This window comes from Dipteris shenzhenensis, chromosome 27 (genome assembly GCF_047967505.1).
Source record: "Dipteris shenzhenensis isolate YYH24624 ecotype China chromosome 27, Dip_SZ_1.0, whole genome shotgun sequence".
NCBI lineage: Eukaryota > Viridiplantae > Streptophyta > Polypodiopsida > Gleicheniales > Dipteridaceae > Dipteris > Dipteris shenzhenensis.
Window position 1 is genome coordinate 33576404 of NC_141622.1, and position 15938 is coordinate 33592341.

The 15938-nt window shown below is 41.9% G+C and overlaps 1 protein-coding gene across 1 annotated transcript; it reads left to right on the forward strand.

Moving 5' to 3' along the window:
* The first annotated feature begins 3816 nt into the window (after nucleotides 1-3816).
* Nucleotides 3817-5056, forward strand: LOC147884194 (uncharacterized). Its single transcript, XM_087399086.1, has 3 exons — nucleotides 3817-4479; nucleotides 4577-4711; nucleotides 4824-5056. The coding sequence occupies exons 1-3, from the start codon at nucleotides 3857-3859 to the stop codon at nucleotides 4975-4977; spliced, it is 912 nt and encodes a 303-aa protein (XP_087255212.1). The 5' UTR covers nucleotides 3817-3856; the 3' UTR covers nucleotides 4978-5056.
* The last annotated feature ends 10882 nt before the right edge of the window (nucleotides 5057-15938 follow it).

The following is a 15938-nucleotide window of genomic DNA, read 5'->3' on the forward strand; positions in this document are numbered from 1 at the left end:
ATCCTCCCAATTATAATAAAAGGGTGCTTACAAGAAGATGTTAGAAATGCTATAGTCAAGATCACTGGTATTGTGAGGTATGCTTACTATCAAATCGCATTGATTGCATTTTCTTCAATTTAATCTGAATAATCTGTAGAGTGATTATGAATATATCTTACATGGGCATGTGAAATAGGTGGATATCTCAAAAAGAGATCTCCATATCGAGCATCAAGAAGGCTAGGGTGGAATCCATTGAAGCCGTATGCTTGCTTGAGAAGCACTTTCCCTCGAGCATTATGACAACTCAAGTGCACTTGCTTGTGCACATAGTTGATGAGGTGGCCATTGCAGGTACTGTTCATAGTCAGTGGATGTTTTTTCTTGAGTGGTTTATGAAAACTTTGAAGGGATTTGTAAAACAGAGCAAGACCAGAAGCAAGCATGGTAGAGGGATGGCTCATGCAAGAGTCATTAGTATATATCATGGAGTTTCTTGTATCCACGGATCCCGATATGCCAGAAGCTTGGCATAACAAGGATGATGATTGCATCATTGGCGAGGTTCCCCAAGGAAAAGGGATTGAAAGAAAGATGAGCGAAGAGCAAATGGAGAAATTCAATAAGTTTTGTATCCTCAATAGCAAGGAGATGCAGAAGTGGATTGAGAGATATGAAGTGGCCAAAGCAGAAATAATAAATGCAAGGACAAGATTCAGAGTAATGTACAGGCGATCACAACTATATCGGCGGGATCTCGCCCTTCTCCCCACTCACATGTCACTTGATTAGCTACAACTGGCTCTACGTAAAGCCGAACACGATGAAGAGACAATAAACGAGCGCGAGCTAGAGTTATCATCTGGATGTATGATGCATGTAAGTTTCTTACCTCCTGACGTAATTAAGTAATTATTTGTGACAATATATGCTATAAAATAGATGCATCTTCTTTGTTTTAATGATGCTCTTTTGCAATACAAAAAGTACAGTGCATTATGGTCATATGGACGACATTTTCACACAGTTCGCATCGATTCAAAGAGAGTCATGTATGATTGTGGAGTCATGGCTAACTTCACACAAGATAGTCGAGCAAGTGCTTCGGATACCGATCTTCTCTCCTCACAGTTGGGTTATTGTGGAACCATATGCAAAATCTATGAAATTGACTTCAGATGATTTTGTATTTTCATTTTTGATGTAAAATGGTTTGGAACTATTTACAACATTCCACATGCGACAGTGAGGAAAGACAGTAGTGGTTTCTTTGCAATAGACTCCACCAAACTTTGGACCGATGAAAGTGATACTTTTGTTCTTCCCGAGCATTGTGAGCAGGTGCATACTAATGATTTAATTAATCAAATCTTTCGTTTTTAAAGATCCATTGATACATGTACTTAAGCATAATTTCATATATGTAATTGATGGCATTTGGCACCCATCTTCAATATAGATACAAGATGGTGGTACATGATTCAAGTTGCACCACGAAGTTAGCAAATTTTTGAAGATAGAGATGTGGATATGGAGATGCCACTACCAATGCCGGATCCAATTAATCCAGATGGATCTAGCGAAGAAGATGAAGATCACAATATGAGCTAAGAGGAAGATGCGCATAATGACATCGTACGGGAGGAAGATGGAGATCACGATATTGAGGAAGAAGATGACAATCATCAAGAATCACCACACTTTATTGAAGAATATGATCAAGTACTCTTAGGTGAACGTATGATGCTAGAGTACGATGATGATATAGGAGATCAACTCGGTATAGAGTTAGAGATAGACTTCTTTGGCATGTTAGACTTGGCTCAGGATGAAGCTGTTGATGTAAATGCTCTTCATTGATTTTTTTCATCTCAAACTTGGACATGAATATATGAGCTTCAAAGGCTTCATGTACATGCTCTTGTACTTTTATTCTCTCAAAGGATCAAACATGTATGAAAAGGGAAAAAAATTTGTCATTGGGAAAAACTGGGTCAGTATGAGAAAAAACACTCTCTATAAAACATTGCTATAGGAGACTATTTCAGTGTCGCTAGATAGCGACCATTCACAAGTCTAATAAGTGTCGCTATATAGTGACCATTTACAAGTCTAATAAGTGTTGCTATATAGCGACTCTCTTTGAACGTTGCTATATAGCGATGTTTGCCTAAAGTCGCTACATAGCGACACTTAACGAATCCTGCTTTGGTTACCAACGATTAGTGCGTCGCACGTGCTAATCGTCGATCCTTGTGTGTCAGAATAGGACTCGTGTGTAGTAGTGTATTACCTGCTCTTCTGGTGTGAAGTCATCCTTGATCTTAAAAGTCTTGGAATTTCGTTGAGTGTCTTTCCCTTGATCATGTCTGCAACCATGTCACAGGTGAGGTCTAATAAATTCTTGATGTTTAGGTAATTAGCAGCCTATTGATCTCACTACTGCAGATATCAAATGAGAGAAAGGATTCTTAAAAACAAGGACAAGCCCAAATAAATGAATACCATACAATCGTGAATGACCTAAGAGCCAAAAATAAGTAGCAATAGGGTACTACAGACACCCTCTCACCAATACAAGGTCGAAGAAGGTGGTTAATATAAGCCTTGGATTTAATTTTGATATGAAGGCCTATAACACTTGATGAAAAGTATGCTTTTCGATGAAAAGCTTTTGATGGAAGGCATGAGCGGCCTCTATATCTCCTTGGATTGTCTAGCTGATGTTGCCTCTACCGCCCTCTCTCTCTAACATCGCTCACATTGAGAAACTGCTTCGGAGGTAGAGACATGATTTCCACGATAAACGACGGAAGAGATCATGACAAGAATTTGGTTAATGCTCAAGTTGGAATACAGATACAGTCATTGAGATTTATGCAATATCTCATTCTCTTACATATTTGTGATACTGAATCTTGGTGCTAATATTCTTGGCGATTACAACCTCAATGCATGGGTTAGGGCTCGTCCCCTCGGATTATAACTATTAAGGGAAGGAAGCATGCCGCCTCCCCGCCCACACTATGTGTGGTTATATAAAATATATACATATATATATATATATATGTTTTCCATTTCAAGCTTTTCTTTTGCTTTTGAATATTTTAAATTCTTCTTTTTCTATTTGTGTGCCAAGGTGTTCGCAAGAAGATAACATACACCATTTAGTCGGGCCTACTATTGTCAGCTTAGTTTATAGTAAGGTATTTTTTAAACACCGTTCGATCATCCTTTCTTCATCGTTAATTTATAATCAGCATCTCATAGATTACTCTCTTCATTCATTCAATGCTAGTTTTTAGGCCAAAAACAATGGATAGTCGGTTAAAATAGTAATTTGTGCATTCCACAGGATTACATGTTACTCAAGAATCCCTTGGCATACATGCCTTGGGAGCATTTCCCAACACGATTTTATTTTTCGACAACCCCCCCAAATTTTCTTTTCCTTGCCTGCCGCAATCCTAGTTTTTTTTTCAAGATGAGATACCAAGTGGGAGGGTGGTGCTTGTGCTATTAAAAAAAAGCATTTGGATGAAATGGCTTTAAAAAAATCCATTTGGATGAAATGAGAAAAGGGAGTACGGAGTTAAGAAAAGAAAAAACGCGTGGAAAAAAGAGAGTAAAGTGCCTAGAAAGTACTAGGTAGGAGAAACATGGAGACAACAGAATCTCGACAAAACACAAAGGAGGCCGTCTTTGACTACACGGAGACCAAAAATGTGTGGGGAATGGGCGAGACAGAGAGGACGCGTTATTCGTAGCGCGTTCACGTCTGGTGATAAGCGCATTCTCACCGTCATCTCCATTCAATCTTTGGCTATTCTCAACATCTTCATCATCTTCTTTAGATCTCATTTCTTTTGCAACTATGGTCGATCCATTCCTCCTTGCCCTCCAACAAGCTGCCATCTCTTGCCTCCATCTCATCCAACCCTCCTCCAACGCTTCTGCTTCCCCTTCTGCTGTTGCCTCTCCTCTCTCACCTCCTCCTCCTGATTGCATCCTCCAGCAGCCTCACCGCCCTCCTCAGCCCCCGTCCAGTAGTCCCTTGGATTTTTCCTCTCACCATTCTCCGTCAATCCACCTCAACACATCGCTCTGGCACGAGTTTGCTCAAGAATCATTCGCGTTCTCTGAATTGCCGTCTTTGCACACCATTGCTCAGGTGGATCAGTCGCTCATCCAATCAAAGGATGTAGATGGCTCGTCCTCGGACTACTCTGAAATTAGTCAGTGGCTCGACTTGCATCCTGTGGAAAGCCTCCACGCTTCGGGAGATGTAGATAGGTGGCTAGACAGCCTGCCCCCAATTGAAATTTTTAATGGAACTAATCCTTCGGAGGAGCTTGGGCCTATCTCCAGCGCATCTACCTCGTCCTCGATCGAAACCCATGATCTCACTCAGAGTCAGTCCACTGTTAGGAATGTTACTTGCAGCTCGATTGCGTCGGCGGAGCCGACAGCAGTAGCTTTCGATGGCTCTAGATCTCGGTAAGATTCACGAATGTCACGTCACGTAGGCCTCGTGGTGTTCGGACCTTATGGCCCTTTGAACTGCACTTTTGACATAAATCCCTAAATTTTACAGGAAAAGGCGGAGGACATTAGACCCGTTGGAGGCAAGATATATGATAATAACTAGAAGTGAGGAAGAGCTTTTGGACGACGGATTTAAGTGGAGAAAGTATGGTCAGAAAAGCGTCAAAGATAGCATGCATCCAAGGTAAGGGCTATTGCCTGTCGAGTTTCAGTGAAGCATTGGTGCTGGAGTGAAGCTTAAGTTGTGTTGATCAACGTAGTTCTTCGCTGAAAATTCGACTTGATGGAAACTGCAGAAGCTACTACAAGTGCGCGTACGCAGGGGGCTGCCCAGCTCAGAAGCAAGTGCAGCGTTCTCCCTTGGATCATTCGTTTGTCTTGACAACTTATCGAGGCAGGCATGCCCATCAATCCCCAACCGGCATAAGACGTCGATCCTCGATTTTGTGATGATGTTGGAAACCTTCACGTTGCTTCCATGACATTTAGCTCTTCATTCATGATCGGCAACAGTTACTGTATCGGAGAGCCACCACAATGATTTTGTATATTGAAGTAAAAGAAATTATACTCGGTTTTCTCGTGAATTCCAAGAACCTCGGATGGACCTTGTCACTTGACGCGTGTAAACGTAAGTCGCAAGATCCACTATCCCTTTTACGCGCTCCTAGGGGACCTGGCCAGTGAACAAATTAATTGAATTTCGAATCGCTATCTACTTAATTAACCTAAGCCTACTTAATTAATTCGCTCCCTAATTATCTAACTCGCTCGCTCTTCCTCGCCCCTCCCTGCTCCGAGCCTCTCCCTACTCCGCGCTCCCGCTCTCCTCCCCAGTCTCCCCTCCGAGCCTCTCCCTACTCCGCGCTCCTGCTCTCCTCCCCAGTCTCCCCTCCCTACTCTACTCTGCTAGGCAGTGGGATATATAGGTGTAGAAGCTTCGCAGTGAAGCTTCCTGCAGAAGCTTCTCGCAGAAGAAGCTTCCCATAGAAGCTTCTTGCAGAAGCCTCTCAGTGAAGCTTCTTGCATAAGCTTCTCGCAGAAGCTTCTTGAGCGTTAATTCGTCGCCTCGCCCCCTACATTAATTCGTTGTCCCCCTCCTTCTGTGAACTAATTAATGAATTTTATTTTTGGAACATTAAGGGCCCCTATTCATGGTAGAGAGAGCTACAGCGTGATCACCTTAACTCAAAGAACAAGGGAAATTTTCAGTAGGCGTGCCAAAGGCGATTAGGAAAACCTTTAAATCCCCTCTCATGGTATCCATTTAAGGACAACCTCACCCTTACCCTTAGATTAGGATAACCTCGTTATCCTTCCATGATAGCATTCTAAGGCCCTTGCACAATCCCCATAGATAGAGAAAGGAAAAACAAATGCTTAAGCATTTGCCTTTGGCATGCCAAAAACCCTTTTCACTACAAATCTCTCCACAAAAAAATTAGTATGTCCCTTAGGGACTCAGGAGTCCTCGTTTGAAAAGGAACTCGTGTCAAACCTTTTGGATCGAAAACTCCCCAGGATATAATGAGCATCTCGAACCTCTCAACCGATCCCCCTACATAAAGACGCTTTTGTGAATTGATCTCACCTCAATGGATATATTCATTTTAACCTTAATCTTACAAAGAAAAGAAATATTTCAACTACTCTCTCTCTCTCTCTCTCTCTCTCTCTCTCTCTCTCTCCCCCCATCTCTATTCTCTCTATCCTTTTTATTCATCCCCTAATTCAGCTAATTCAGCCCATCCCCTAATCCCATACCATCCGTTTCCTCTCACACCTTCCTCTCCTACCCCATCCCCTTCCTCTCACGCCTTTCTTACATGATGTCCCTATCCCATCCCCTCTTTCCCATTTATCCACTCCTTCTAGTTCCATCCCAAGCTCCCTATCCATCCTAAACTTTCCTTCGATCCTTCCCTTTCTTCCATCCTCCCCATTCCTCTCCTCCATCGCATTCCTCTAACTTTCCCTTCCCTACCCATGCCATCCCCTCTCCTTTCCTTCCCTACCCCTCCCCTTCCTTATATGCCTTGTTTTCCTCTTCATCCTCTCCTTTCCTTATCCATGCCTTACATCCCCTATCTCCAATTCCCCTCTTTCTCATACACCTAAAATCCATTTGTTTCCATGCCTATTTAAAGGGTCTTATCACTTTCTCTTTTCTTCTCCCTCTCCATTCAAAAATACATAATGTTTGGGCAATGTACCTTTGAATGCAAGATGGCAAGGGGAGGTTTAAGGAGAGGGGGGAAAAAGAGAGCCTCAAACACCATCTTGGGTAGTTATTAACGGGAGGGTGCATAAGTTACTCACATTCTTAGATCCACATTAGATGCAATACCTCTTGCATGAAATTTACAAGCAAAGACAATGGAGCTCCATCACCACCTACCTCCATCTCTATCTCCCAAGATACTTTGGGGTCGAGAGAGAGAGAGAGAGAGAGAGAGAGAGTAGGCACCATAGATGCTCTAGCTCTAGAGCTAGAAATGCCACGATGAAAGCTAAATCCCAAAATTCCACCACTCCCCCCTACAATCTTGATGTTTAAAACTAGATGTCATCACAAGGTAAGGGGGTTATAAACCAAATGCACCATCTTTATAGCTCTGCCTTCAACAAGGTAATGGAGGAATTTCGAAAAAAAAACAAATAGTAGAAAGATTGGATGTTGATACAATGGAGGCAGGAATTCTCGGTGCCATTGGATTGGATGTTGAAAACGATGGCTACACTACTCAAATCAAGAAAATACCAAACATGTAGGGAAGTGAAAAATAGGAAAGCAAGTTTGATGATTAGGAAAAATTTCAAAACTAGGGGCTGAAGAAGGGGTCCAAGAAGTTTGATCAACAAAAAAGAGCGAGGGCTACTAGGAAGGTTAAAGTGGGCCAATCCCACGTAAGCTCGAGAGGCAAGGCTTCTTTGTAAGTTTGCTAGATACTCTCTCTCTTCTTTTAGTATGTTTGGAATGTAGCATCTAATCACACAAAACTAGCATGTATACTTGTAAATTTTAGTCCATGAAAATGGGTAGGGAATGTGTAGATGATAAATATAGATATGCCTAAAAACATTATATGAGGGAGATCTTCGAGATGCTCAAAATGATGGGGAATACATGCCCTTTGTTGATATAAGATATTCAAACTATACACATTTATTTGAAAATTATCAAATTGAACTAGGAGAATATATAATAATCTCTAACTCATGTGCTTGTTGAGAAACTCCCCAAGATTGAAAAATTCTTAGTAGAGGCCAGGCAAGATGCCCTAGGAGGAGGAAGTGAAGGGGGAGACAAGAATGATGACCAAGGGGATGGTAACAATGAAGACGATTAGTAACTAAGCAAAAATTTTGACAACTAGGGCATTGTATATGCCATGAGTAAGAACTAGGAAACACAGGTAGTGAGCCAGTGCCTCAAGAATAGGCTGTGTTTTCTAACAACCTTTTCAAAATTTTTACCGTCTTCAGTCCCTCTAAGGAGGCTAGAAGCATGGGGTTTTTCAAGGATTAATAGGAGCTTTCTTTCCTCAAGAAAAAGGAAAAAAAGTACAAGCACACAATTTGATACCCATATAATGTATCCACAAATGAAACGGCCCAAACAATGTAATATCAAATTTAATACAAAGGGAAGATTAGGGTTTTCCCTAAACAAGTCCTAATTTGCCCTTAAAATATTTCCATTTTGGTAAACGTGTTGATATTTTCAATGAAACAACTTCTAAAAATTTACCAGAGTCAACATTTCCATTGATTTAAGCATTAAATGTTTTGTTGATACAGATTATAAAAGTTTGCTATATTTTTTCACAATGCTGACATTGATATTATAAAAAATCCCATTTATTCATGAAAATATGGGCGCTTTTGTTTGACAAAATATCGACACTTTTTAAACTCCAAAAAAAAAACCTAATGTAATTTCCATTTAAAAAAATAATCGAAATAGATCTTAATTCTTATAGTGGATCTAGGCTCCCGCCGTGACCAAGAAGTTCTCCCATGGCACCATGTAGTTCATATGCTATGAGCTTCAGGATTCAAAATAGTCTCTTGTGGCTAACCAATGATGTTTATTCATTGACTTGGATAAGCTACACTACTAAGGAGATGGATCATGTGGCTGGCTATTTAAGTAGGTCTCTACATGCACCCCCCATCATTGTCAAGCTCCACCCCTCTTCTTCACCATATGCGAGCAAGTTCTTACCTCATCTCCACTCTTGTCATTGTTAAGATTCATTCCTCATCTCCATCCTCATCAAGCCTAAAATAATGTTGACATGTGGGTCATTGTTTTCTTGGGTGTAGCTATTTTTGGTAAGGTTTAGGGAATCTTATGTATATAGCACTACTACACACAGGCCCTATTCTGATGCTTAAGCAATGACGTTTAGCGTGCACGGGGCGCTAATCATCGGTAATCAAAGCGAGATTTGCTAAGTGTCGCTATATAGCGATGTTTAAAGAGCATTGCTATATATCGACACTTAGTAGACTTGTGAGTGGTCGTTATATAGTGACATTGAGATAGCTTCCTATAGCAATGTTTTACAAAGAGTGTTTTTTCCCATATCGACCTTAAAAGATAGTTTTTTCCAATGACAAATTTGTATGATCCTTTGAGAGAATAAAAGTACAAGAGCATGTATATCAAGTTGAAGCTCATATATTCATGTCCAAGTTTGAGATTGAAAAAATCAATGAAGAGCATTTACATCAACAGCTTCATCTTGAGCCAAGTCTAACATGCCAAACAAGTCTATCTCTAACTCTATACCAAGTTGATCTCCTATATCGTCACCGTACTCTAGCATCGTACGTTCACCTAAGACTTGATCATCTTATTCAATAAAGTGTGGTGATTCATCATGATCGTCATCTTCGTCCTCAATGTCGTGATCTCCATCTTCCTCCCATATGATGTCATTATGCGCATCTTCCTCTTGGCTCATATTGTGATCTTCATCTTCTTCGTTAGATCCATCTGGATCAATTGGATCCGGCATTGGTAGTGGCATCTCCATATCCACATCTCTATCTTCAAAAATTTGCTTACTTCATGGTGCAACTTGGATCGCGTACCACCATCTTGGATCAGAACAATCCAGATCAAAAACCACCTATATTGAAGATGGGTGCCAAATGCTATCAATTACATATATGAAATTATGCTTAAGTACATGTATCAATGGATCTTTAAAAATGAAAGATTCGATTAATTAAATCATTAGTATGCACCACAATGCTCGGGAAGAACAAAAGTATCACTTTCATCGGTCCAAAGTTTGGTGGAGTCTATTGCAAAGAAACCGCTACTGTCTTTTCTCACTATCGCATGGGGACCATTGTAAATAGTTCTAAACCATTTTACATCAAGAATGAAAATACTAAATCGTCTGAAATCAATTCACTACAAGGCATAGGCCCTTTTCCGATGGAAATACCGACCTTTTTTACAGTCAAAAGTTTTTTTTTGACAGGCACAAAAACGTCGCTATTAGCATCGAAAAAGAACGATTGCTATATAAGCATCACTATATAGCGACATTGGTAAACGTCACTATATAGCGACACTAGTAAACATCGCTATATAGTGACAATTAACAGAAGCCAAAAAAAAACATTAGTGGGGCTAAACAGGGCCACAACAAGCCCTGTTTTGCCCCATAATGTTTTTTTTTAAGTAATTCAAAAGAATATTGTTTGTTACAAAATTTCCTTTGTGAAAAGGGTGATACAAAATTGCTCAAACGAGCCGAACGACAGAAGCATATACATGTGAAAGATATACAACATTGTTTGTTACAAAATTACCCTTTCGAAAGAGAGGAGAAAAGAAGAAAAGAGGGAAAAAAGAGAAAAAGAGAGAAAGCATATGCTTATGAAAAGAAGAGAAAAGAAAATGAAAGAGAGGAAATAAGAGAGCGAAAAAGAAGAGAAAGAAGAGAAAGGAAGAGGGGAAAAGAGAAGGAAAAAAGAGAGGGGAAAAGCATATGAGCATATGAGCATATGCTCATGAATAAGCATAAGCATATGAGCATAAGCATAGGCAAATGCATATGCTTATGAAAAGAATAGAAGAGAGGATGAAAGAGAGGAAATAAGAGAGGGGAAAAGAAGAGAAGGAAGAGAAAGGAAGATGAGGAAAGAGAAGGAAAAAAGAGGGGAAAAGCATATGAGCATATGAGCATATGCTCATGCATAAGCATAAGCATATGAGCATAAGCATAGGCAAATGGATATGCTTATGAAAAGAAGAGAAAAGAGGATGAAAGAGAGGAAATAAAAGAAGGGAAAAGAAGAGAAGGAAGAGAAAGGAAGAGGGGGGGAAAGAATGAAAAAAGAAAGGGGAAAAGAAGAAAAGAGAGGAAAAAAGAGAAAGCATATGCATATGCTTATGCATGAGCATATGATCATATGCTCATGCATAAGCATAGGAAAATGCATATGCTTATGAAAAGAGGGAGAAAGAGAGGAAATAAGAGAGGGGAAAAGAAGATAAGAAAGAGGGAAAAAGAGAAAAAAAAAAGAGAGGGGAAAAGCATATGAGCATATGAGCATATGCTCATGCATAAGCATAAGCATATGAGCATAAGCATAGTCAAATGCATATGCTTATGAAAAGAAGAGAAAAGAGGACGAAAGAGAGGAAATAAGAGAGGGAAAAAGAAGAGGAGGAAGAGGAAGGAAGAGGGGAAAAGAGAATGAAAAAGAGAGGGGAAAAGAAGAAAAGAGAGGAAGTCTAAGAGGAAATAAGAGAGGGAGGGAAAGAGGGGGGAAAGAGAAAGGAAAAGAGGAAAAGAGGGGAACAAGAGGGAACAAGAGAAGAGAGGGGAAGAAAGGGTTCCTACGCCCATCACTGCAACTAGCGCTTAAAGCGCTAGTTGCAGGCCAATGCAAATAACGAAAACAAAAAAAGGAAAAAAGAGGAAGCACTTTCTTACCTGGAAAAGTCCCGCTCGGTGTTTCGTTGACTAGCCTTACAAAAGAGAGGAAACATACCATTTTTTAGATAACTACTTAGAGGAAGAAGGAGTTTGGAGAAGCAACTTTCCAAAGGGATTGGATTGAGAAGACAAGCATAAGCCTACAAACAAGGAGAAAGCACCGAAAGGAAGGGAAAGAGGAGAAAGAGAAATACCAAAAAGAGAAGAGAAAATCTCGTTTTTTGTCCTTAATCTCTGAAAATCAAGCATGAAAATTAGCACATAGGCTCAGCAATGCAAGAAGAAACATGCTTCAACACTCACAAAATGAAATCTCATAAAAAATGAACCTACATTGCTTAAAGAGACACACCTTCTTGAAAAACTTCCTTTCACACAAGTAGAGGGAGGAGGGTGGAGAGGGAGCACAAGTGTCAATGGGAGAGGGGCTTGGTAGGGGTGAGGAGTGTGGGGAATAGACGAGGAAAGCGAGATCGCCGAATATAACATGGGAGGAGAGATTTTTGCTTTTCTTGCAATAGAGTTGTGAAAGACAGCATCGTGCAGGTTTCGGGTTTTAGCCCCCTCGCATCACTATATAGCGACACTGGTCAGTCGTTATATAGTGACACTTATGTAAGAAAACAATACAACATCTGTGCTCAACAGATAACAGGATCTCGTATGCAAGAGAGAAAAGTAGATAGTATGGAGAATCAAAATTTTAATTACTGTAAAACTAATACAATAGATGGTGCTACCTCCCAGCCGTGTGCTCCTGTGTGAGAAGCTTCGATGGCGTACTAGAAATAGTAGAGGATGGAGGCTAGATGCTAAGGAATCAGGGTTGCTGTAGCCAGTGATGATAATGGGCTTCACAGGCTTGCTCTTATATAGCCACCACTCCTAGTCAGTTAGACTCAATTGGGTGACTGACCTAGTCCACCCAAAATGGCCGACTAGGGGTCAGTCCCGAAATAGGCCACCGACCACACGATAGAACCGTGGTGTAAAATAGAGCAACTAACCTACGGACTCCGTTTGGACCAGAGCCATTCGAGATCATCTGGGGCTCCAAACGGGCCCCGCAACCCGAGAGTGGGTTGCCTCGAGAAATGCTCCATCTACCCTTAGTGCGGTCAGTCATGGGATGCCTTCCCGCACTTGCATGTAGCCTAGTTGGCGGTGTGCCAACTCTATCTAAAGCCATCTAGCCATCAAGCCACACATGGCCCCCATCTGGTGTCCAAATCAGGACCTACCGGATAACTGAGCTACTCAAATGCCTTCTCCTCATATGGGGGGCTTACAAGTAGAGTTAGCTGGTTCCCGCATAGTTACACGAGAGTGGAGCATTGATATCTAACACCCCCTCTCAATGTCCACCCGCAAGTGAACTTACTTTTTCGGCCCAATGCCAAGATGCCTCTCCAACAAGTTTCTTCCAAGAGCCTTCGTGAAGATGTCCGCAGCATTCTCTGTAGTCGGACAGTACACCAAGTTGACCTCTCCATCCATGATGAGCTCGCATATAAAGTGATATTGAATCTCAATGTGTTTTGTGCGAGCATGGAACACAGGGTTCTTTGCAATTGCCATGCAACTCTGATTTTCACATGATAACTGTGTAGGCTTGTTCTGCACTACACCCATGTCCCCTAAAATGATCCTCAACCATACTACCTCACAAGAAGCAAAACATGCTGATTTGTACTCAGCCTCGATAGAAGAAAGAGCAACTGTAGGTTGCTTCTTGCTGACCCATGACACAGCTCTAGATCCAAGTGAGAAACAATAACCTGTCACTGATCTCTTGCTGTCCACGTCTCCTGCCCAATCTAAGTCACAGAATCTGGTCAAGATGTTGCCCTTGGTATAGGTGATGCCATAATCAAGTGTGCCTTTGATGTATTTCAGCACCTGCATCCCTGCCCTCCAATGGTTCTCCTGGGGCTTATTGGAAAACCTGCTTAGTACACCAGTCACAAAACTGATATCCGGCCGCGTGTTGCACAAGTAAATCAAACTGCCCACAAGACTTATATACTTCGCTTCATCCACCAGTGGTGATGAATCCTCGTTTGAGAGCTTCACGTCAACCTCCATAGGGTTGCCAGCTGTCTTGCACTCAGCCATGCCAAATGCCTTCAGTATCTCTCCAGCATACTTCAGCTGTGAAATGAAGATCTATTTTGGCTCTTGCCAAACTTCAATCCCCAAACAGAAATGCATCAGTCCGAGGTCTGTCAATTCAAACTCTCTTCCTAGCAAACGCTTTGTCTGCAAGATCTTTTCTTCATGGTTCCCTGTTATGACAAGGTCGTCCACATAAAGGACCACGATCATACAACTGCCTCCTTCTCTGTAGATATACAAATTTGCATCAGATGGGCTCCTCCTAAACCCATTTTGCAAAAAGTAGGCATCAATCCACTGGTACCACGCTCGTGGGGCCTATCTCAGCCTGTAAAGTGCCTTCTTCAGTTTACAAACTTTACCTTCTAAACCACCGGGGATCACAAAGCCTGGTGGTTGTTCCACGTATACCTCCTCCTTGAGATCTCCATTCCGAAAGGCGCATTTTACATCCATCTGAAACACGGGCCAACTTCCTTGGGCTGCTAAAGCCAAAACACTGCGAATTGTGGTTAGTCGAGCTGTGGGAGCAAAAGTATCCTGATAATGAAAACCATGTACCTGTGTGAATCCTTTTGCCATGAGCCGAGCCTTGTACTTATCCAACATGCCGTCGGACTTGTACTTGGTCTTGCACACCCACTTGGTGCCGATTACCTTGCGTTTTGGTGGTCGATCCACAAGGTCCCAAGTGTTGTTCTTCATTATGGAGCCATACTCCGACTGCATAGCCTCCATCCACCTATCATCACCCTATGCCTCTTCAAGACACTTGGGTTCTTCAGCACGGATCACCTCTGTCATCAAAGCATAGTTGACCAAGTGTTCCTACGCCCTTCTTTGCTCCTCTAATCTCTTGGACCGGCGGTGCTCGGATGGTTCCTCCTTAATGGCTGGAGGTTCTCTACTGTCCAAAAGCTACTTTACCCACTTCGGGAATGGCCGTTGCCGTTGTAGTTCTGCAGGCTCAAGTCTTCCTCTTCTTTATCTTGAATCCTTCCAAGCACCGTTGGGGGAGTTCGGTCTGCTGTTGGTGGTTGTACCGGATGGATATCCTGGTCCTGGTTGTCTGGGAAGGAAGCATCCTGCTCCAATTGATGCGGCTGTTCTAAGAAGACCACATCGCGACTTACTATTACCTTCTTGGTAACAAGATTCTAGAGAGGGTAACCGTTTGCCTCTTCACTGTAGCCCAAGAAAATACACTTCCGGCTCTTCGGTTCCCATTTGGTCCTGTTAGCATCAGGGACATGCACAAAACAGTCACATCCAAAAACTCTGAAATGTGCAACTGAAGGTTTCTTACCAGAAAAGGCGTGCAGTGGAGTCATCCCGTTCACAGCCTTCGTGTAGCTATGATTTAGAATGTAAACTGCCGTGTTACATGCTTCAGCCTAGAAAGTCTTTGGCAAATCTTTCCCTTTCATCATACTCCTGCCTATTTTGCAGATGATGCGCATCTTGCGCTCTGCTACTCCATTTTGCTGTGTTGTATGTGGCGGGGGTTTCTGCCTCTTGATCTCGTGACTTTTGTAGTAACTTTTGAATTCACTTGATGTGAACTCTCCACCTCTGTCTGATCTCAACTTCTTCACCTTCCTCCCCGTTTCTTTCTCGACCATTACATGCCATTCTTTGAACTTACTAAAAGCCTCATCTTTAGTCTTCAGGAAGTATATCCATATCCTTCTACTGTAGTCGTCAATCAGCGTCATGAAGTGTAGGAACCACCCAAAGCTTCCGGCTCCATCTTTCCGCAGAGGTCCATGTGAACGAGCTCTAGAGGAGCCTTTGCCCTACTGGACTCTTTAGGAAAGGGCTGTCGATGCTGCTTGCCCATCATGCAAGCTTCACATACATCGGGCAGATTTGTAATTTCTGGTAGGTCTGCAATCATTCCACTTTTATGCATCTCCTTTAAAGAGCTAAGGTTTAGATGACCAAACCTCTCATGCCACAGCTTAGTGTTGCTCACATCGGCTCGAGCACTGAAAGCTGAGAGTTCGTAAATGTTGTTGCGCCGTGTACCTTTACCAATGACCTTCCCTTGAAGATCCAAAATCTGTGCGTCATTCTTATCAAAGTGAACTTTGAGGTCTCGATCCGTGATCGCAGAAACGGACAACTAGTTCCTCTTGATATCTGGCACATAAAAAACATCGGACAACTATTTTACAACTCCATCTGACTTGAGAGCAATCATACCTTTTTCTTTTGCTGGAAATTTTGCATCATTGCCGACTGCTACCAGGATGTCATTCCCTACTAGATGTAGATAGGTATACCAATCCTTCCGACTGGTCATGTGGCACGATGCACCATTGTCAA

Excerpts from the sequence above, each read along its gene's own strand:
- LOC147884194 (XM_087399086.1), top strand. The coding sequence starts at position 3,857 with ATGGTCGATCCATTCCTCCTTGCCCTCCAACAAGCTGCCATCTCTTGC. Across the intron at positions 4,480-4,576 it reads TTCGATGGCTCTAGATCTCG|GAAAAGGCGGAGGACATTAG; the intron begins GTAAGATTCACG and ends TAAATTTTACAG. Across the intron at positions 4,712-4,823 it reads AAAGATAGCATGCATCCAAG|AAGCTACTACAAGTGCGCGT; the intron begins GTAAGGGCTATT and ends TGGAAACTGCAG.